A 23570-nucleotide genomic window follows, 5' to 3' on the forward strand; every position below is an offset into this window, starting at 1 on the left:
GCCTATAAATTGCACGTTGTTAGTGGATTGATGCTCTCTCACTTCATCTGCATAGTGTTTCGTGCCAAAACCACGAGACTGCAGGACTTCAATCATAAAGAGAAAAATAATCAATAAGCCTGGGCAGCCTGTGACGCTCAATGACAGATTTTCACTGCCTGTATAGCTGTATTTTAATTTAGACAAAAATAGTTAACACCGCACTTGCATGCAAAAAGAAGTCATCTGCTTCTTATCTAATGTGTAATTCAATAATCCCTATAATTGATCTTCATTGACAGTTTATGCAGGCTCACTCACCCACACTGCACATATTCTGCTTCCTGACATAATTCCCAACATAGACTATGATATTTCAACAGAGGAAGCTTGTTAAATCAGGTCAAGCAAAATAAAGAATCAGAATCTGCTTCAAGTCTTTGCAGCTGTCTGTCTTTTTAACCTCTCCCCTCCACCAAAAACCAGGAAACCCAATTATTGTGGCTTTGTAATGGGCTAAAACCACAAAAACAGTTTTGGTAAATGTTGATAGGCTTCAGAAGAAAAATACATTATCTTTTTTCCCCCCTAGATGCTGGACTATTACTGCTGATCAGACGTAACTGCCAGTCTTTATTGCTTCCATGTGGTTTGATTTTCCCTGGAAGTGCCATATATATTCTAACGATCTGCTGAATTAAAAGAATTCTAAATCAGTTCCCAATTGATGAGATGCTATTTCTGAGATAGGCCAATAAAGGACATTTTCTCTCATAGACAAAGTAACACAGGAATTATGGAGGTGATAATGGGTCTTCAGGTGTCTGAAAGAGTGATACGCAGTTTCAGGGAAACACAAACAACAGATGCATTTTCCATTTACAATAATTGTAAATAAAGAGGAACATAACCTCTCTGTTTTAAAAACACAATCACTTGCCTGGCCGGCATTCTCCAACTATTGCAAATTGCTCTCATTTTCCAAAGAACGGAGATAGGAAGAATTTAACAGACTAACGACTAATAGATACAGCTAATGGCAGCAGAAAGCCGGACGAAGTTAAATAGAAGCACGCTAAAATACTAGACATAAAAGACTGGAAGATTGTTTCCAGAGCATATCCCAGCACAGGGGAACCCCTGGTTTGATTTTCTATAAAGAAAACTCCAGCTTTTTAAACAAAGCATTATTTGAAGCTCAGAGCGAGGCACTCTTCCAAAGATGTATATTCCTTTATTACAGATCCTCTTTCCAACTGTAAGACCTCATTCTATAGCAGTTGATCTAATGATTCCCATAAATAACCTCCTTCACCCGCAAGCCGGGGGCAGGCTCTTAGGCTAAGTGCCGACTGTGCTGCTGAATGGTTTTCCAATTTCTCATGGCTATAGCACTTCAGGTTAGTTACGCTACACCTTATTGAGCCAGTAAGTCATCAGGAGGATAAGGGAAGCAACGAAGGGTGACGTGCAGATGCAATAAAAACCACAGTAGCCTGCTCTTACCGTTCACGCCCACAAGTTCCTCGGGAGGCTTCTGCACAGGTGAAGGATGCGAATGTGTCCTGAAGAGCGAGACAATATTTCATGAGCTCTGCAGACACATCAGTTTATGTAGAAGCATCTTCTTTTTTCCAAGAGTAATTTCTGAAACACTAAACAAACAAAAACACTTGAAGGGCAAACCCATAAACATCTCAGTTATTTGCATATTGGTTACTCTTTCAGAGTTAAAAAAATTTAGTGAAACAGACGCAGTGTGTATTTTACCTATCACTAACCCTGAAGAGCACAAAACCAACTCAAGGAGTAGAAAGGATCACTGGCGCTGGGGCAGACTGTGTGGTACAAGCAAGCCGTACAGTCTCTTTTGGAGGGGAAATTCAATAATGCTTTGGAAGGTCATTGCTTCCCTTCCTTTTGGCTTTTGCTGTAATTTCTTCACTCGAACATAAATTTGAGGACGCAATATTCATCTGTCTGTGCAATGTCCTTGAATCAAAAGAGGGAAAATCTAAAAGTTAATTCAATTCTTCACATAAGGCTACGTCTGATACTAACATAAAAGAGGATGACTAAAATAGGCAAAAAAATGTTCATTTAAAGTAAGATGTTCTTTTAATAGCAAAGTGTTCCTGAAAGAAACCAGATACCAAAGTATGCGGGGGATAATGCAACTAGCCCACAGCACTGACATAATGCACGTAAGAAGACTTTTGATGACTCGACTCTTCCTGCCCAACAAACCTGATTTCACGTGGCTCCAAAGACCTTGTCAGGCAAAGGTCTGGAAGCTTTATAAAACAACCTGCTCTCCAAGAGAGAGGAGAATCACAGTTCAAAGCACGGCAGGTATGAAAGGGCAGTCAGCCAAACCGAGCTCTGCTGGAGAGCATGAATTGCTGAGGAGCTTTATCTCTGCATCCGAGATAAAAGGCCCTCAAGTACACAAAATATGCACATGATCTCTATATCCTTTTACAACAGCATGTTGAAGTATTTATCAATCCCAATGAAGAACATTTGGCTCCATGACTGTCACATCTCTCGTTTGTCACATTGCAGGTCACACACCCCATGGGAGAAGCTCACCATGAACTCAAACTGGGGCTGCACTCATTGTTCCTAAATGGCATTTCCGATGAGACTGAGCTTGCGTGGCCTCTGCAGGCACGGGGCGCTGAAAGCAAAATTTATAAATGGGAAACAAGAATAGAAGATATTTTATTAGGTTAATGTTCGTATCTGAATTTCATCCCCATATACATCATGTGTGGGTGAATATTAGATTTAAGCAGTTAACTTAATGCTGAATGTGTTAGTGACAAATACGGTCTATGCACTTCCTAAAATGTCTAGAAGTATGCAAAGCAAGAACATGGAGAAGGCAAGGCAGAAAGATAAAGGAAACTTTTAATCTTAAGGTTTATTTTTAGGTCATATATTGAATGAAGGACTGGTTTTTCCATGGAACACCCACACTTGTGCAGCAAAGCAAAGATTCTGATGAATGTGATACTCAGTATCACAACTTTCTCCATGGTTGTGGGTTTTTTTCGAATATAATGCAGTCAGTTAATTAGATCTCCTCTGATCAATCATTGAATTGCTGCTTCAAAAGGCATTATGATATGATGAGAGTGCCTTGCAGCAGTTAAACACTTTGATTTTTCTGTCCTAACACATTTACAGCCAGTGTGAGGTAGGGCCTCTCAGCAGGAATAAAGAAATACTTTTTAAAATTGCAAGCACAATTCAAAAACTGACCAGTAAAGTTACTGTAATGTGGACTCCTGTACTGTAATATGACTTCTCTCCCCTTCTCCTTTCTGGCATTTAAAACTAATCCCTTTCATGATTTGATCTCAAACTCTTTGGAGCTGCAACCTTCTCTCTCGCTCATGTTCTGTTCAGCTCTTTTAATACCATCACCACAACGCATCTGTGACTTCAGCTGTGTTAGAGCGTCTCCTTCCTTGATCCTGCGGAGTCTGTCTCAAATACCAACTAAGTGTAGTCATGACAGGAAGACACTAACAGGATCTCTCTTGTTTTTCTCTTGGCTCTTGAAGAGAAATTGTGATCTAAGGGTTAAGACTAAGTCACAACTTCAACATGAGATCTGTGCATGAGCAGGCATGGGGACTGTTGGCTGGTCACTGCCTGGCTTCTCTTCATCCTGCTGTGAGAGGCGAACAGGAATTACAGGGCAGTGTTACCTCAAGAACTGTCACACTGTAGTTTCTATGAAGAGCTCTGGACTCCTTGGGAAGAAAGTGGTATGGGAAGACATGGTATGTAGATTTTGGTATTCATTTACACACTCAACAGTATGCCTTAGCTATTTTTTTGGCAATTCTTTTTCTCTTTAAAACTCTTATATGTAAATATGAGCTTAAAACCGAAATTACAAGTTTAATTTCACTGTGAATTGCTCTCATACAGCAGTATGCAACTGCATTTGTAAAAAAACAGATCTCTTTCTGCCAGACAAAGCTGACCTGTACGGTCACGAAGAGTGCTGCTCTGAATTCGAATGCACTGCTTGTAACGTGGGCAGCAGCCCCGGGGAGATGATACACCAGTCTGGCAACGCTCCCTCCTGCCAAGCAGAAAGGTGCTGACAAACTGAAGGGGGTTTAGAAACCAGTAACCAGAAATGAGAAGGCAGAGGATTTTCATTTTACTGCAGAGATTAAGACCTGGGCATTTTTTATTTGCTACAACCCCCAAATTAAACCCACTACTCAGACAGGGAAATGAATTATCACCTGGAAGCTCTTTTCCTAGCGGTTGCAGTGTACCCCAGCGCCAGCCCGGCAGAGGAAAGATGGGTTTCCAAGAGCCCTGCAGAGCCAAGAGAGGTCCCTGCCCCAGAGCACCCTCCCTCGCCCCCGGCCCTGGGCCCAGGGGACGCTGCCCCGCGCAGCCCGGCTCCTGCACAGCTCACTGACACCACTTTCTGAAAGCTGTTCCAGGAGGAATGGGCATTTTGAATAGAAGCCACTTAGACTTCCCAAATATTAAGAAGTTTATTCACTTTTTTAGTGTTGATTTCTTTCTGAACACCTTTTTTCAATGCAGAGGACTCTTTCTCGTGAGCTCCTATTTAGTAAACGCCACAAAGCCATTTTGTATTTGGTCAAGAGGCAACACCTGGCTTTACCAGCTTGAACTGATATGCGCAAGATGAAAACCAAAATGCTTCTAGGCATGATCCTGTTACCAGAATGCACACTGATAGACATGTCACCCTGCCTGACCTCTGCATCTGGGTGCCAAAAATACTGGGCATTCAACCTCCGGCTTAAGATGTACAGGGTAGCAACGGTTTAAAAGAACCAGAAGTAAAGAAACTACAGTTTGAAAGCATGAAGAAGGAGAAGGATGCTGGGCAATAGCACTGACTAACTTGTGCTAATGCAGGGTCCCACGACTGTGTAGAATGAGCTTCAGCTAACCAGAAGCGACTTAATTACTTTGGTTTGATGGGTTTCCACCTACATATTTATCATGGTTCACGCTCTTGAAAAGTGCTGCAGAAACAGCTCCGGGGATGAAAGGCTGCTCATCTCATAGGTAATGAATGCTGAAAAAAACTCTTTCTGAAATCTCTGTGCTGCACGTACCCAGGATGCCTCCACTGGTCAGGACTTTCTGGCTCCCAATGATGCAACAGTTCAGGCTCTGTGATTTTTTTCCGAGTGCTTGGGATTAGTAAATAGGGTATCCCTTTGCACCAGCTGAAAGGGTAGGTTTTCTGTGGAGAAAATACCCCAAACCACAACCCCCTTGAGGCTGCCCATTCCTTTATCTTAAGATGAGGTACAAGCAGTAGATGGGAAGGAAACTCAAACTCTGTTTCACACACAGCCTCTCTGAAATGTTTAAATGGTTGAACAGATGCACAAGGTTTTTACATCAGATTGTGAGTCTCTTGCAGTGCCTGGTCCCCCATAAATCTTGGTATCAAGACAAAAGGACACATCGCTCCTGCCACAGCCACATGCAGCTTTGGCCACAGCACAGCCAGGGGCAAAGTTTTTGGAGTTCATGAGCCCTGCAGATGCAACACAGAAGCATTCTCCAAATCTGGCGGGGTGGGGGGGTCACCTAAACATAGGCAAGAACATTTTCAGTTGTGCATACCCACTGGTCACATCCTCTAAGGAGGGAGAACAACTGCCTAGATCCAGTACAGATGCAAAGGTGCTCACATGCGTGCCTTGCAGACGGTTAATAAGCCCTAAGGGTCAGCAATTACACAAATAAATATATAGCTGATTAAAAAACTGTTATCCTGTACTTTTTACTTTCAAACTTGTTCCCAAGAAGCAAATCGGGCCTCCCATCAGATAATTTATAGAATATTAGTTTCCATAACAACATAATTGCTCAATGAAGCTAAAATGCCTTGCAAAGTTGCCGTTACCATGAAATAACTGACCACAGCAGTGAGTGAAGGAGGCTCCATTACAGCCAAGATTGCTTCATGTCAACGTGGCCCATTACAATCCAATAACGCTGGATCAAAGATCATTGTTCCTAACGTGAGTCAGTATGAATTGCAGCACATACGTAAGAAGCAGAGCAAGATGGCAGTGAACAAATATTTTTCCCCAAAGCAAAAAGTCACATCTGATCATGTAATGGTTGCAGATATCCATGGCCATGACCATGACAGGTAATTTTAGGACCTAATGGTTTCTTATAGAGAAATGCAAACAAGATCTCACTCAGTTTGTGTCTTCATACATAAAAGAAACAGTAGCCTGTGCCTTTGCTTAAGCAGAGCACTCGTTCCACAAAGACATTTCAAACATTGTCATGTTGTAAGATTCAAGAGGGAGCAACCCCCACCCACTGCTAAAAGCACCTACTTCAGTTAAAAGACAGCCCTAGTCTAAAGGCTCAGGTGGGCGTGCAGTGCCCACCCTGTGTGGCCCCATCCCAGGTCTGTAGCACAATGCTGAAGGCACATGGTGGCAATCTCTGCAGCTGGCACAAGACTGTGAGGATGGGAGCCCTCCTTGGTAAGCGTTGGAGGATTGTTCCACTAAGAGGAGGCCAGATTGGACCCTGTCTCCAAAGTCTGTCTGGAGCACGGTAAGTCGAGAAGGTGTCCAAGGTGCAAAGTGGCATGTACACCATATGGCTGATCAGGATCAGGTGTGAAGCAAAGTCAAATTGCCAGTGTGGTACCCAAACAAATCAAGCTGGCCTGAAATATTGGCCATGCAACTCCAGTAGCTCCAGAGGAGTTCTGCTTGTTCCCAGCACTGTAAAATTTGTTCTGGAAAGACTGTTACAGCATGCTTCCAAACTTCACACTCCAAAATGATTAGAAGCTATAGTACAAAGTATTTACATCTCTAACTCATAGATGTCTCAGCACAATACCATACGTGCCATACAAGTCAAAACTATTACTCTGTTCTATTCCCTTTGAATCCCGCGTTCCCACAGGCCGGCAGTAGGGTGAGCAGAGTATGGTGTCGGCTCTGTCCTTGGGCAGTCCTGAGCCACCCAGGCCTTGCCGTATACTCTTAGCAGTCAAGGGATTTTTCCTGACTCGGACGTGATGAGTCACCTTGGTGGATGAGTGCTTTTCAGCTCTAACTGACGTAATATTGCTATCCCTGGGAAAGAACAGACTTGCTGGGAACTCTGTGGGGATCTTGAGCCTTGGGAAGAATCAGGATGGTCTATTTTACTACAGTTGCTTGGCTTACACTCATAACATCTTTCTTTTCCCGTCTGTTTAACCGGAAATTTCTCTTCTCTCTTACCAACAAATACACTTTCCTATCTTGTATTTCCTCTATCCACCATCAGGGAAAGCCCAGGCACACACATACTGGATAGCTTTGGACAGTAGAGAAGCAAAGAGAGGAAAAAAGGTCACCTATGAGTCTGAACTCTGGCTTTGTAGTTGTGGCCTGCTTCGAAAGCAAGACACACATTTCCTTTAATTATTCATTTGGTTAACTGCAAACTCTGAACAAACTCTTAGGCTGCCTGCTCCTCTCGCAGCAGCAGGAGGCTGTGATACACTGAAACACCTCAGCACCACGGTACGCAAACAACCAGAATAACCAGACATTTGTCAGAAATGAAGTGCAGTAAGGCAAAGAGAAAAATAAAGCAATTAATCATTCAAAAAGATGAGAGAGAAAGAGAACATGGCAAAGGAAACCTGGTAGCTTGTGCCGCCTCCCCTGGAAGACTGTCAGCCCACTGACAGGAAGATTAAGGATGGTGATAGGAATTCCTCGCTCACCACAGCCAGCTTCAAAAGCACAGGACAATAACCTCATTTTACAGGTACGGCTATGGCTTTCCCACAATGCACCTTTTTCTCCCCTTACTCTAAATAAAAAAAAGGATGATCCCTTGCAGTCCTTGTTTTCCGAGTGCTGCCCTCACAGCTGAGGTGAATGTATTGATTGGACATGTATTGGATTTGCAGCTTTTCTGATGTGTGAAAAATGTTTTGTCCTGCTTAACTCGTGCAGTCCTACATACTCCAGTATTTGTTGGTGCAACTGCCAAAGGTCCAGACCCTGTGCCACCCTTCCTCTGTGAAGGGAACAGCCACTGAAATCCCTGGAAGGCAGAATACCAGTTTCAAAGCATCGGTTTCACTGATATACTTGACATTGGGCTTGAAGAGCCTGCATGGCTCAGAGTTCACCTCTCCTTGACCCACTGGGGAGGACAATACACATCGCCGAATTCATGATTGCCCGTTTCAGTATCTTGCTCCTTTAGGAACCCGTTTAGCAGAGGGAACTGCAATGGCAGTTTGCCCTGAATGGCTCCTTAAGTTAAGTTCTCCAACCATCTCGATAGGTTATTTACTGAATTGGGTAATTGTGGGATGGTGAAAAGCAAGAAGAGGAAATTACTCAGCCACAAAGTCAGTGCTGTCCTTTTTCCCCATACAGGAGAGAACCTTTTGCTACTTGGTTTTCATTTACAGCTCCGTAATTTTCACCTGAGCAAGAAAAGAGTGATTGCTGCTCTTATGGGCATCTTACACCGCTGTCTTATACCAATGCTTCCTTTTCACCCTTGTTTCCTAATACCACAGGGAAGGCCTTCACATGTCCTGGACAAGGTGACATTTTAGTGTTATGTGATGACACCAGTTGCACCAGCCGCTTGTTCTCAGGTCCCTGTGTGCTCAAATCAGTCTGGCATGTTTGCATTTTCAGAAAGGGTCATCCCTGTGGTGACTTCCATGCTGAAGGATAGTTTGCACTGTACATATGGGAATCTTCTGCACTACGAGCGCATCAACTCCTGAAATGCTTGATCTCAATCTCCACGAGAACTACCCACTATTCACAGTTCCTGAGTAGTGAAGTCTCACCTCAGGCTTGAGGAGCATAATTAAAAAAAAACCAAAACCAACTTGTATTTGACTCATTTCCCTTAATTAATTCTTTTTTCTAGGCTGATGCTCTCCAAAAGGACATAACGAAGCCTAACTAGGGGAAAAGCAGCAGAAACAGTGTTCGCCTATGGACAGCAACTGTCCCAGCTCTCACCTGAAATACATTTTAGGATTCTGATGGATAATGCCACCATTTAACTGTAAAGAAACTGCACTGTTGTGTTCTCAATGGTTTTTCATAGGTATTTGATTGGGATAACATATACAAAATAAAATACTAGTAAAGTAACATGCAAAGGAGTTTCAAAAAAGAGCAACCTAATATGTTTCTAAAGAATTAAATCAATAAATGAATCCACAGGACAATGGATTTTTTTATAGTGGAAGTTAATACAGGTCATGCTGAGAACAAAGGTTTAATCCAAGGATGCTCCAGATAACGCTGGTATGTTTTATAGCCAACAGGCCCTAAACGAGCATTGAACTTGTATAGATGTCTGACTGCTGCTTCTCCCCATCCAGGCAACAGCTTGTTCCCCCCCCCCCCATCCTAAGAGCTACAGCTATAGGTTTTGTTTCAGGCTTTGTTTGGGGGATTAAAACCATCTCAGTATAATCTCTTCTTGTTTTACACACTGAAAGAAGCATTAGAAATGAAAATTAATGCCACAATGGATTTCATTAATCACACCAGAAAGCTTGGTTTGTTGTAGTAGGCACTTCCAGCAGAAGGTGCTCACAATCAGTTTAAATATTAAACGCCCTCCTCTGTTTAAATAGTGATGATCAAATCTGTGAAAGCATGGCTTCCCGCGTCAGGGCAGGGGGATTCTTTTAAAAGGGCCAATACTGTTCAAATCATCTCTCCGTATGGTGAGTCCCACTTCCCCACAATGTAAGTGTCAGTTGATTGCAAGGACAAAAAGTCAATGCCTGGGGCAATTGCTGTAAGATAAAGAAGGCATCACCTCTGGGTCATCAGCACAAAAGAAATCACAGTTGTAATGGCCAACGGTTACTGTTGTGAGAGGGATGGTGGCAGGCAGCATGGCACGAGGTAGCGGGCCTCTGTCTGGTCTTTGGAGAGCAGGTGCTCACATTACAAAAAGCACTACTGATGCTGCCAGGAAAAGGGCTGAGTATTAACAAATCCCACTAGCCGGGTTGTTGGGGCGTATCACCCACAGAAGGCTGAGTCCCAGTGGCAGATGGCCAGAGGGAAGTTTGCATTCCCACAGCTCATGCTCTAACCGCTACGAATAATCAGCAGCTCTCCAGGGCCCCGAGTCTGACACAAGGCAGGAGTCAGCCCTGCTGGAAAACTGCACCAACCATCAACTGTCCCAGCCAAAAACATCGTTGGACTGATGCATTGGGGCAGTTGCATACAGATGAACATGGTCTAAGTGAATCCTCTGTAGGAGGAAGGCAGGCAAGCTCCACAGAGGCAGAGTCTAAAGGAAAAAGCTGGAAAATCCATCATTTCTTGCTGCAGCACCTGAGAGTCAAAAGCCCAGGTTTCCTTAAAAATGCTTTTGTTCAATTGGTATTAATGCCTCACTTGAAATTAAAGCATAATCAGAAATTGAGGAAACACAGTCTTAGCAAATGAGACAACGTACAGCGTTACTCTGCCCCAGCCTCTCTCCCGTGGCAAGAAGGAAAACGATTCCTGGATCTAACGGGGAAGAAACTCAACAAAACCTAAACTGAAACACCAACATGTCCTGCCCCCCATAAAGCCTCCTCCCAGAGAGGGAAGCACTATTGGCAGAGTTGACTACAACTCCCAAGGTTCACTGAGGCTGCTTTTAAGAAAAATTTTACACAGGAACATCCTAAAGAATCTGAAATCGAAAGCAAGCCCCGGTGGCTGTTGGAAGCTGTAGTCAGCTCTGCAGGGGTGGACTACTGAGTGGAAAGATCCAGAGCCCAACTCGGGATCTGGAGGAGTCGGAGAAAAGCAATTTGATCTCATTCTTTCCCTGCAAGCTACTGAGACAGTTGGCCAAGAGATCATCTGATTTTAAGCCACTTATTAACTAAAAAAAAAAAAAAAGGAATCGTTTATTCCTTACCCTTCACAAGACAGAAGGCGAGTCCGTTACTACCTGTAACTGTCCTGCTTCGCAGCACCCACTGAGCCTGAGACTCTCCAAGGGCAGGACCCACCCCTTCTGCATCACAGAATCACCAGGCTGGAAAAGACCCCTTGGATCATCAAATCCAACCATTCCTATCTGCCACTCCACCATGTTCCTGAGCACCTCGTCTACCTGTCTTTTAAATCCCTCCGGGGATGGTGACTCCCCCCTCCCCGGGCAGCCTCTGACAGGGCCCCATGACCCTCTCTGTGAAAAATTGTTCCCTGATGTCCAGCCTGAACCTCCCCTGGCAGAGCTTGAGGCCATTCCCCCGTGTCCTGTCCCTGTCCCTGGGGAGCAGAGCCCAGCTCCCTCCTCTCCACACCCTCCCTTCAGGCAGTTGTAGGGAGCGATAAGGCCTCCCCTCAGGCTACACCCCCGCGGGTCCCTCGGCCGCTCCTCGGTTTCAGAGCAGTTGGCATTGTTCAGTTTTTAGCCCTACTCGCACCCGCAGAACAAGAGCCGCTGATAAGCGAATCTGCGATGTAAGATAAGTTCGCTGTTTTCCAGGGGCACAGCCCCGCACCGGGCCGCGCTCCCGGCGCCCCCCGGCCCTGCAGCGCGGAGCCCAGGCTGCCCGGGGGGCGGGGGCGGCGGCGCTCCCGCCCAGCAGCCGCCGGCGCGGGGGGCGCAGCGGAGCGGCGCGCAGGGCCATGTCGGCGCCGTGCCTGCGCCTGCCCGCCGCCGGGTCAGCACCGGCGGAGGCGGACAGCGCCGGCGGCATGGAGCCGCGCGCCGCCGGGGCCGCCGCGCTGGAGCTCGCCCTGGAGGAGGAGCTGGCGCTGCTGTCCGCCGCCGGGGACCCGCCGGAGCCGCCGCCCGCCGCCGCCCGCGACCCCGAGCTGCTCTCGCTCATCCGCCAGAAGGAGAAGGACCTGGTGCTGGCGGCGCGGCTGGGCAAGGCGCTGCTGGAGCGCAACCAGGACATGAGCCGGCAGTACGAGAGGATGCACAAGGAGCTCACCGACAAGCTGGAGGTGAGCGGCCCCCCCCACACCCCCGGTCTCGCCCTGCAGAAAGCGGCCCTGCCGGGCTCCCCGCGGCGGGGAAGGGAGGGTCCGAGCAATCGATCCCTCCGGGGCCCGGGGAAGGCACATCCGCCATTCCCGGCCCGGGGCTCGGAGCCGCGGAGCAGATGGGAGCCGCGCTTAAGCTGCGGCGGCCGAGGCGTCAGGCGCGGCGGGAGATAAGCCCCGAGGACGGGCTCTGTTAGCCGTTTGCTCTGCCAAACACCCACAGGGCTCTGGGAGAGCGGTTTGCCAGGAACTCAGCGGATCGAGCTCTCTCGCGCGTTCTAAGGATGAAATAGAGCTGTTATTACAAAGAAAAAGACTCGTGCCGGCAGCTTCTTTTGGAATAACTCATGCAAGAGAGCCGGTATTTCCCCCACTCCTTTTCTTGGAGATGCTCTTGAAATTTTAATTCCCCCAGCAAGCGATACTGTCTGGAAAGCTGAGAAAAAGCCTCTCTCGCCTCTCTGGAGAGAGTCGAACGGTGCTGGATTAACATTCAGATTTCAAGTCGCAGCCCTAGACCGGTTCTTACAGCCCTGCACATTCCTGTGCTCCATCCTCACAGGCTTAAATTTCTCAGGTTCAAGAGGATTTGTGAAATTACTGTGTGGCCTTTGTTCTCCTGACAAATTCCTCTCCCTTATTCAACTTAGCACTTCACCCAAGCTGATCCCGTCCTCTTTGCAGGGAAACCTTTCTGCGTTTACTATTCCGAGAGAAACAACAGTGAAGGTGACATTTGCTCTAATTGTTTAGCGGCACTATTTACCAGATTAACATTCCCCAGAGTATCGAAATTTGCCAGAGTGAATGTTAGCAGGTTGATCTTTAAGCAAGAACAGACGTATGTGGTGTGGCGCTGACGTGGTTTTCCTGGTGAGTTGGAGTAGAACCTCTCCTACCATTAAAGGAAAAATGCACAAGTTCGGTACTCGCTGAGCTGCCTGTTAGGGAGTTCAGGAGTCTCAAACACCACTTGCTGCCTGCAAAACCTGAAGATAAAAAGGAGAGGGGAAAAACAATGACTTTATAGTGCTTTAAGTTATATCTCCCACATGTTTACCTCTGCTCTTAGAGGGCCATTCAGAGGTGAATGAAGGGATGGTGAATGCAACCAATTGTTTACATCTTTTCACCCATTACTGCTGTTCTTACTTTCCAGTTGAAAAACAGATGGTTATTTTTCAGGCTGGCAGAAGTTAGTGATATCTGCTTAAGGGTCAGATTTTTTTTTCTGCTGGGTTTGGCAGACATAGGGCACTGCTCCTTCACACACACACAAAAAAAAATCAAACTTGAAGAGTAATCTTCTACACCACCAGCCTGGTTATCCTAGCCTCCGCAGACTAAGTGTTGGCCTCCTCCTGATGGCACTGAAATTAAGACAATTTCACAATAAGCTTAGCAGGGAGGAAGGACCCTCATCTGTTGCCTCCTTCCCTATGCTGAGAACTTTCTGATGATGACCAGAAGCAAAGTCTCAGATGAGATCCTTGGTGACAGTTGCACCCGATGTAGGGATGGTTAACTGGCATTTGGAAGGAGAGCTCACCGAAGCCTCTCCCTGTCCCAAGAGCCAATACGCTGGCCTGCTCCTCTGGTGCTTTTGCTTCAAGACTAAATATGCTCTAGTTTTGTGGGTTCATTACTGAAGTTCAGCGTTGCAGCCATACACCTAATCCGTCAACTCTTCACAGCCTGGATTAAAATTCATTTCTAATCATGGAACCGATGTCCTGTACTAAATTCTGATATGTGACCCTAGTCAGTTTTACCATCTGTAAGGGATTAAAACAGCTAATACCTCTGTTCCTCTGACACAAAGAATCATTCTATGTCCAAGCATTGTGCAGTATGAACCCTCTTTATCAGCTGGGAAACTCCCTCTTGCTCTCAACCTCTTTAAAGGAAGGCCAGCTCAGTTAAGTTGAAGAGAAGCTGTTTTCAGAAGAAAAAGTCTTCTGGAAAGCAGTTCTAGGTAAAAATCAGTGAGCAGCTGGCGGATGGAGAGACGCTTGGGAAACAGAAACCCCCATACGGAGGACAGCAGTTGCTCTGCCATCACCGCATGTGGAAAAAAACCCCATGCAGACCCGCAGCCGTGTAGGTGCTGGGGTGAGGGCAGGCAGGGGCTGTGGCTGCTGCCAGAGGAAGAGGCAGGAGGGATCGATCCGCCAGCATGTCCCGTCTGGCTTATCCTCCCTCTTTGCAACAGCCTCTCTGTGCTTCACGGCACTGTTCTGGTTTCTCTAGCACGAGGGAATAAACTTGATACCCGTCGCCTCCCCCCGGCTCCAGCCTTTGTGGTGGCTGCTTATTGAAGCTACATGTAGTGTGGATTTTCTTTTGCAGTTAAGGACTAAAGTGGTTTTTAAATGATTGACAAGGCTTATCAGTGGCTTCTAAATCACATTTGAGTACGTCTGGGAACTTCATCTGCAGCGCTGCTCCTCCACAAGCTGAAGTTTCATCTCCCATTTAGAGAAGGCCCTGGATCTTTCTAAACGTTGCTTAGCAGGGAAGGAGACTGAGCTATAAAAGACAGCATTTTCAGTGTGCTGCTGAAAGTGAAATTGTGGCTGCTCCAGACACACTTAAGGCTACAAACAGGATTCCTTTGCAATGGTTGTCATGGGCCTGGGAACTCATAGCTATCTATTGCATTAAAAATTATTATAACAATACTCAGCACTCTCATTTGCAAAGGGTGCTCACTCTTAGTGTCTGAAACACAGGGGAATACTTTTGCTTTGGGTCAGTATTTTTAATCCACCTTCCCTCACATTTGACGGTTTTCCAGAAAGTCCTGAATTTGCAGAAAGATTTGGAAGAACACAAACAGGGTGCTGCTACGCTAAGCTGGAAGAAGCATAGGAAGGGATTTGGAGATAAGATCAGGAAAGAAAACAAGGCACGTTCTGCAAAGCAAGGAGTGGAACATCAGTGCTAGCACATGCCAGAGGGCTGCTGGAGAGCTTTGACATTCAGACCTGCTCTGGAAGGCAGCACAGCCCCAGTGAGGGAGGCAGTGTGTCATCAGCAGAAGGCACCCAGGGGAAGCAGCCAGCTCACAGCCTGTTTCGAGCAAGCAATAAAAAGCCACTTCACAGAAATGCAGTGCAATTTTCTTTTCCTCCTAGCAGGTTTGTTTTCTGCTCCTTTCATAAGTGCCATGGGGATTGCTCACTGGGGGATGATACCCTGGGAGAAACGGGCGAGTGCCACCAGCACTGGGCCCGGCGGGTTCCTTGCTAAGACACATTCCTAAGAGGCTGGTGCATGAGAGAGTAGAAGCAGGTCATTGTGGGGGACAGAAAACAGCCAACAGGGAGAGGGCTCCTGCTCTTCAGGTTTCCCTGCTGATCTTGAGACATGCCCATGTCCCGGTCTGACTGCTCTGCAGGCACGCGCTGGCTTCAGGCACCAGGGGAAATTCAAGCTCAGGGTTTCAGAGCTGGAATTTTTTCAAATGGGCACAGGATAAATCTGTTTTGACCTGATTTGCAGCTCTGTGTCAGTCAAGCCCTCATTTAACTGAGCCTGTAAAACAAGCACAAGTTCCACCAGGTTTGCGCTGTCCCTCATTTCTCAGCCAGTCCTCAGCAGAGCGGAGTCTCCGGGACTGAGAGCGGCTTCTAAAAAACCTGCGGTCCAGAACATCCGTGTACATGATGTCTATAGAAACTATTTAATTGTATCCATTGCCATTCCAGAGCAGTCTGCATCAAACAATAGAGTTACTGTGCACTATTAAACTAGCAGACAACTAATTAGGTCAGGAATAGAGGAGCAAATGGATAGATGATTCAACTGTTGTTCATAAGACCCATATGACGAGAAATGCCTCATCTAGATTCCTCATCAGCAGTAAGGATACAGCTTGTGTAGTTTTGACTCTAAAGGCCGCTTTTACAAGAACTATGCCACTGCAAACTGAAATATTGCTTTGGAGTTGCGCTGGGCTGTGCTAAATCAGTTGGCCTGCCTGACCTGTCTATTCCGCCTATTGACGTGCAGCCTGCTTTACTCTTTTGGCAGTTGTTTCAGTAAAAATTCAATATGCTGATCTCCAGAGGCCAAGGACAGGCCAACTGCTGGAAATGGAAAGCAAGTTTAGTGCCAGTGACCTGCCCTGACATGGGATTGCCACCTCCATGGAATTGTCATGCTCCAGTACCATTCTCTTTCCTGCAGAAAAGGTTTCAGCCCTAATCATAGAAGGGGGAAACGGAGGCAGCATTTGCTTTTTTTATCATTCCTTCCTAACCCTCTTCTTCCTTCTGTTATCTAGCACCTAGAACAAGAGAAACATGAACTAAGGAGGCGATTTGAGAACAAAGAAGGAGAATGGGAAGGAAGGGTGTCTGAACTGGAAAGTGACGTGAAGCAGCTGCAAGATGAGCTGGAGAGGCAGCAGGTCCACCTGCGTGAAGCCGACCGTGAGAAGACACGGGCTGTCCAGGAACTCTCCGAACAGAACCAAAGACTCCTGGACCAGCTCAGCAGGGTGAGTCACTGCAGCACAATGAGGGCAGGACCTTAGTCCTGGAAAGGCTCACAGCTCTGCCACAAACAACCTTTCAGGCCAATGAGTGGGAAAACTTCCTCTTTAAGGCAAAAAAAAAAAAAAAATATATGGTTCTGCATCTGATTACTCAGGTGCCCCTATAAAACATACTGCCTTTAAACCAAATTTTACACCTTTAAGAAGTGCTGCATTTCATTGGCAAAACAGTTATGTTTCTGCATTGAGAGGTCATTTACTGCATAGATGTGTCTTGACTGCTTTTATATCTAAACCTGATTTAGGAAATCTGTTCCTAATTTACAAATAGACTGAACAAACGTAGCACGCAAGAAAAAAAGCCTGTCTGTGTCAGTGAGGTGAAAGGCTTTCTGCTGGCCTCCCTTTTTTGATATACATTCGCTTTAATGCTGTGGAATTGAACACACCATGTCATTCTAAGATGGTGTGACCCTGCAGGCAACTTTGCCATGGTTAGAAGTGTGAGAACCTAATGAAATTCTTTGAAATAGCATGTTTCAGCAAAGAGCTTAACTTGCCTCTGAATGAAAGAGGATTTATAGCGAGGCTGCTACAAATCAGCCTAATTGACTCAATACTTCCAGCATGGGTTTCTTTCCAACAGCAAAAGACTTAACAGTTTGTCTCCTCCTCCCCCTCTAGAAGTTAACCTGTCTTCTAGAATTAAGAACCTTGGGTTTTTTCCCTAGCCACTGGACAGTTATTACAAACCATAATTTTAATGCTTGAGAACACAGTTACTCCGCCAGATAAAAGCATTTTCTTCTCACCAGTTGCTTATCTCCACAACAGCACAGACACAAACACACAGCACAGACGCACGCTGAAGGGGCCCAGGTAACATTGCAGACTAGATTCTGTCAGAGGCGAGTCTCGGAGGGTTGAAGCCTCAATCACAACCCTAGAACCAAAACCCTCTGAAATGAGCCAACCGTACAGGTTTCTTCACTTGATCTGGGTATGAGTTTTCCTGTGCCTCTGGAGGTGGGAAGAGCAGGTCTTGGGTATAACATTCTGTACTGGCACTCGAGGAAATCATTCCTCATTCTGCTACAGATTTTCTTGTTGAGTACTAAAAAATCCTCTTAGTCTGTGGATTTGTTTTTTAACTGGCTTTAAAAACAAAAAAAATCCAACTTCCTTAACTCGGGAACACTGCTAAGTTTATCAGTGTTTTTGAAGCAGTATCTTCCAAGTATAGCAGATGAGCTACTGAGAATCTTTCACTTATTCTCTGAACAGAGCATGTTTCACATACAATACAGAGATGAGATTCCACCCAAGCCCTCACAGAGCTCCTTTGTTGTGTCAGGTTTCTTATCCAGGGCTAAGAACTTGACTCCCATCAGATTCGGTGACCCTCAATGGTTTTCTGCATATGCATGATTTCCATCACTGGCTGCAAAATGTAAGGCTTGTTATGGTCCCGGCATAAGCACAAACAAATACTAGTCTAGAAGATAGAAAACCAGACAGCTTGCACTGGGCTTTAAACTGCATGAGATTGTTCTCGCGTGACACTTGTGCTCCAGGAGCCTCTCACAGCCCTGATGCTCAGAGGGCTGCTCAGATAAACTGTGCAAAGGAACCAAGTTGGTCTACCAGTATGAAATGTCTAAGCATGAGTTTTGTTCCCTTAACTCCCTGTTACTGCCAGAAATGGTCTTCATCCACCCACTTGAGAATCACCACATCCTGGGAAAAGGTTGAGTCTTGGTGCTGCCCTCCCTGCTCCAGCCCAGCCGCCAGCTTGGAGGGCTGTTGCTTCCCGACGCAGATGAGGCAGGTAAAGAAAGCTTAAGCTTGTCGAGGCACAATTCAGCACTCATTGAGTTTGTCAGCTGGCCGGAACTTGCTAGTAGCTCAAATACAGCAATGGATATAGCAAAGGTGTCAACCATCTTCCTAGAGTCATGAGAATCTGGGCAAATCAAAACAGAGTTGGGAACAGTCTGTTTTTCACCCGGGGCTTTGGTTGAGGCTTTCAAAAAAAAATATCTCAGTATTACATTAGCACTTGATTACTGAGTGCTTAGCACTCCACATTTGCTGCTCCACAGGGCAATTGCAGTCTTATTTGTCTGGTCTCTTATTACAAAAAGGTTATGCATGCAATCCTTGAGGCAGTGATAGTGCTTAAACCCTGCACCCACACAGTTCTGGCTCCTGCTGCTGCTAAATAAAAAAGGACAACTAGAGCTGCGTGGAGGTGCTTGCCTACAGCCATGCTGCCATAGGCTGGGATCTTACTAGGGAGCATGAACTGAGCATTGGGAAAGGACAAACCTAGCAAAGAAATGCTGTTACAGCTTTTGTGAACTTTGAGGTGTTCCTGGTTCTGTGTTTTGCACCCACACTCTGCTTCACAGCGAGTTGGTTGGGAACAGAGGGTTATGAGAAGTCTGTATTAAGGCAATAAAAGCCTCAGCTCTGCCCCATCCTACACTGCATACCCTACTAGGGGCTTTGTGCACAGCACAGAAAGAAAGCTTGCTCTCTGGTATGAGTCATTCTACACTAGTAGGCACTAGCTCTTTAAATTTGAATTTCTGCACTTTTTAGCAATTAACACCTCATGGTCCAATTTCACAATGCCTGAGCATCTCTCTCCTGGGGAAGGTATTCCCTTGGCACTGGGCTCTGTATCTCAGATGACACGTTCAGCCTCATGAGCTCCTAGCCCACGTGGTCCTGCTCCCTCCAGGGTCCCCAGGCTTCAGCTGCTTCTACCTCAAAGCAGAGCAGCATCCACCATCTCTTTCATCCTACTCCTCCTCCTTCCTGCTGCTGTGATATTCTTTCAGCTCCTAGTTAAGCCTTAGGACATTTTTTTTAACCCTGACTTCCCCAGAGAGGAAAGGCCAAGCCAAGCACATACTTTTTTTCATCTAAACCAGACACAATGCTAACCAACCAACCAACCACACTCTCCCATACGCCCACACAAGGATAGCAAAGGGACCTGAAAAATATCTGTCTTGCAATTAAAGCAGAGAACTGAAAAAAAAACCATCGTCAATTCTGGCAAAGGCTGATAAGGAAAATTCAAGGATAGAGATTTTAAGTTTGTTCCAGTCTCTAAAAATATGAAGAACTGTCTTGCCTCAGAGTTGCCAGGAGGCTAAAATAAGGTTCATAAAATTATTTGAGGTCTTCAGACAAGATGATGGTATAGGCAAACTTTACGTATCTAATAATAGTAAGTAGGCTATAAGGAACTTTGACTCCTCTTGAAATACAGCCTTTTGTGTATTCCTCTGCTCTTAGCAGAATGGAAATACTGCCCGGGGTTGTAGCAGTATTAAACCATGGGGAAATTAGGTGGGCTGGGCCGGGAGCTCACAGTGAAGGACGTGATTCAGATGCCAAAGATCAAGTTTTAGATCTCCACAGTAACCTTATTTTTTAATTTGCTAAGTGATGATTAAAATCCCTTCTGCATGTTGATTTGGTTTCCGTCCCCCTGCCTCATCATGGCAAAGCACGCAGTAACTCTCGGTAGCGCGTTCACACCAAGCCAAATGATGATTTTACCTAGGAGAACTGCAGAGCACATTGCAAGCAGTTTGCCAAGGCATAATACATACCACTTACCATAAGTGTTCAAAGATAACGTATAGGAGTCAGTTTTGCTGAGAAAGTCGTGGCTTGAGTATTATTACATGTTCTGTTTCCAGCTCCCATCTGTTTCAGTTTCCCATTTGGAAAAATAAAGCCTATGCTTTCTGTCCTTCTAGGTTATAAAACGTGGGGGCAGTGGGTACAGAGAAAGGTCTCTTAAGCATGCCCACGACACCCAACTCAACAAGAATCTTGTCCCCACCTCTCTGGGACTAATGCAAATAATAATAATAACAAGCAACCATCTTCCTATAATGATGCAACATATTACTACTTTGTCAGGAAGTGAATGAAAAAAAAAAAAACACAAGACTTTCACACTGTTTTTAAGTGGCTTCACCAGATGGCTTTCCCACACATTTCCTGCTACCAGGCTCTGGGCTCCTGTAGCTGTTTGCTGCACATAGCTTGGGCGAGGATGTATCCTTCCCAGTTTGGTTTGGCTTCTCTTATGGTACACGGAGCATAAGGAAGTAATTTCACGATGTCAAGCTCAGGTAGTTTTTTCAATGAAAATCGGTTTTCAGAGTCAGGAAGCAGCATGTCATCTCGCGCTGCTGAGATAGCTCTTTGTTTAGAGGGAAGCACTCAGCAGCCGTGGCATCTCTCAGAGGGGCCCTCAATCACCAAGTTCTTATGTTCACTCAGCATCTACTGCCAATGTATTGCTACGAAGAATGAGGTGCTTCAGTCAATCCCTCTGGTACAGCAAGAAAATTATCAGCCAGCCCGCAACTCTCTAAAGGAGGTTTTATTTGCTAGCCACAAACCTTTCTTTCAGTAGTATTTCAATTGAAGGGGTTTATAGTTTCCAGCTTCACACTGTAACATGCGGTATGACTTCAGAGACCCGCAGGCACTGCCTGGCTTTGACCAAGAGAAAAGCTTTTATTCAAGAATGAGCTGGCCATATTATATTCTCCATTCCAAATCACTCTTACTTTAAATACATCCTTTTGTGGTCAACAGCAGGCTTACCCGAGAGGCAGCTCTGTTGTCAATTATTGATTTGAAAAGTTTGCTCTGAATGGTTGGTTGTTGGGTTTATCAGCATTGGAACAATGTTGGTTTTAAGAAAACCAGGCTAATCGCTAAAAAAATGTTACTGGAACAGCTGTACTGGGCAAGATTCACCGCTTCTGCCATGCCAGAGATCTCTAGCCATTACGCTATGAGTTAGCTTGTCTTTAATTCCTTATTTTGTCAGTACAGATGCTTACTACAAGCCTCTGTGTATAAGTTGACTCCAATAGCTCGGCAGGGTATACTGGGAAACTCCATGCGTAGCGCACAGGCAAGTCAGTCAGGCGTTGCTTCAGGAGGTTTACTTTTAAACAGAAGAGGATTCTGAGTGCACCTATGTTCAAGAACAGTTCTTCTGACTGCCCCACTAGTGCAGATCAGTCACTCAGCCTAATTTTTGTTTCATAAAAAGCCTCTAGGTTTTGCTGTGGTGCAAAGTGTTCACTGGTGCTACTCAGTAAGGAGTGGCTTACTGTAAGGAGCTCCATGTCAAACTACTTAATAGTCCTGCATAGCAAATCTTGATCTGTGTCACCTCTGAGCAGTCTAAATTCAGTGGAGGGGGAAGATTGCATGAGAGAAAGGCAGCATCCTTTCCTGTTGAAGGGGCTGAAGTACCTGCTTCTCATGTCTGCTCTGTGTGGTAGGCAGCCAGCCCTTCCAGAATTGCTTTGTGGATGTAGGATGAGGAAAGCAGATACCAGCACAGGACAGAGCCAAACACCGAAGCCAGTAAGCCTCCCATTAACCACCTGAAGCACTCTCCAGCTCCCTGCCCCTCTGGAGCATCAGCAGAGCCCAGCACCACGTAACCAGATCCCCAGACATCCAGTGAATACTGATTAGTGCACACGCAGGAAAGGCTCCTCATCAGCTACTTCTTTCCTAGCAGAGAGCACTTGTTAATAATTCAGCTTCATGCCACATCAGGACTGAAGTGCTGAGGCTTTCTACGCTAAAGCTGTAAATATAGAACGTGACTGCAGCTGCGTGTTCTCGCCTGCAGAGTCCTTCAATGAAATGATTCAGTGCCCTAGAAGGTAATGAAGAAACATCTTGAGGTCACTGCTGAGTGGCAGTCCCCCACCATCCATCTGGGAGAAGGCTCTGCTGAGAGTCTGGTCAAGTCTGCAGCGCCTGTTAACCCTGTTTTAAAGCACCCAGAGCCAACTAGAACAGGGCCATCTGGACACCGAGGTCTAAATACAGCAAACGCCAAATAAGTAATTTGAGCAAAAGTGGGGAGGCACCCCTGCAGAGTTTGCCTGAAGACTTTACACCCACCTATTTCACACAAGGTTTCTACCCATGTATCACTTGGTTTAAATACTGGTGAGCATTGAGGGCACAGGCAGAAAGCTGTACACACACAGACTGCTACTGAGCCATAGTGCAAAGCCCTCCCCTAGGGAAAGGGTTAAAAAAATACTATTAAGGTAAAAATAAATGTTACTATTAAGGCAGTGGAACTACAAAAAATCCAGGCTCATGAGAAAAAAGGAGAGCATCCATCAGTCCCAGGGACTGCGTGGGACCCTCCATCCTCCCCCAGCGCAGTGGAGTGGGTACCCCGCCATCCCTGGGGACCCCTTGCTGGTTGCCAGGTGACAGAACACTACAGTCCTAGCTGGTGGTGTTGCTGTGGCAACCGGCTGTGATTTCTCTGCTTGTAATGCCATGACAGTCAGCGGACACGCAGGGAGACGCACTTGTGACGTCCAAGGCAGGCAGGCGAGCGGCAGAGGCCTGTCTGCCACCCCCGTGGGCTCGGCTCGCTGCTCGGATGTGCCTCCAGCTTCTATCACTTCATCTCCCTGTTTCCAGCAATTCTTTTCCCCAAAAAGCACTCTGGAGATCTCCCAGCCCAAGGCAGCCTGTTGTCCATATCACCTACAATAACCTTTTGAGCCTGCTGGGGGAAATGTAAACATTTTATTTCCTCGGTAAAGAGAGCCGGTTGTGAGCAGGTCGGTCAGCCAACACAAGGGTGATGCTGCCAGAGCTTGGCACAATGCATTCCCTGCTGAGAGTCCAGCGCAGGGAGCACAGCACAACAGAAATTTATCTGCCAGAGCCACTTAACCTCCACACCACGTACAGCTCGTCTCGCATCCTGAGAGGTTTGTGGTACCTGGATGGAGCGGCAGAGATTGGGGGTGTCTCACGGAGCCAGACTGCGCGCCCCCCGCACCCTGGGCAGCACATCAGCAGGGAATGACTGTCCAGAGCACAATCCAGGGCTCATATACATCCGTGTTCAGCACCTGGGAGTCAGCCACTCACCGCTCTTCCCTGCCCTTCTGCTGAGCCCCGCTCACAGCCCAGCTTTCACCTCTACCATGTTT

General features: G+C 46.2%; 1 protein-coding gene across 6 annotated transcripts in view; it reads left to right on the forward strand.

Moving 5' to 3' along the window:
* Positions 1-11628: 11628 nt before the first annotated feature.
* Positions 11629-23570, forward strand: part of BICDL1 (BICD family like cargo adaptor 1) — a 48051-nt gene continuing 36109 nt past the window's right edge. For 3 of the 6 annotated variants that reach the window (XR_008452759.1, XM_054082752.1, XM_054082753.1), the window contains exons 1-2: positions 11629-11999; positions 16327-16542. Coding sequence is in view for 4 of the 6 variants with exons in the window: in XM_054082752.1 (XP_053938727.1) it covers positions 11676-11999; positions 16327-16542 (540 nt within the window). In the remaining 2 variants the exon portion in view is untranslated. The remainder of the gene's footprint in view (positions 12000-16326; positions 16543-23570) is intronic. The other 3 variants (XR_008452758.1, XM_054082750.1, XM_054082751.1) reach the window with 2 other exon arrangements.

Source organism: Cuculus canorus, chromosome 17, assembly GCF_017976375.1.
Source record: "Cuculus canorus isolate bCucCan1 chromosome 17, bCucCan1.pri, whole genome shotgun sequence".
Classification (NCBI taxonomy): domain Eukaryota; kingdom Metazoa; phylum Chordata; class Aves; order Cuculiformes; family Cuculidae; genus Cuculus; species Cuculus canorus.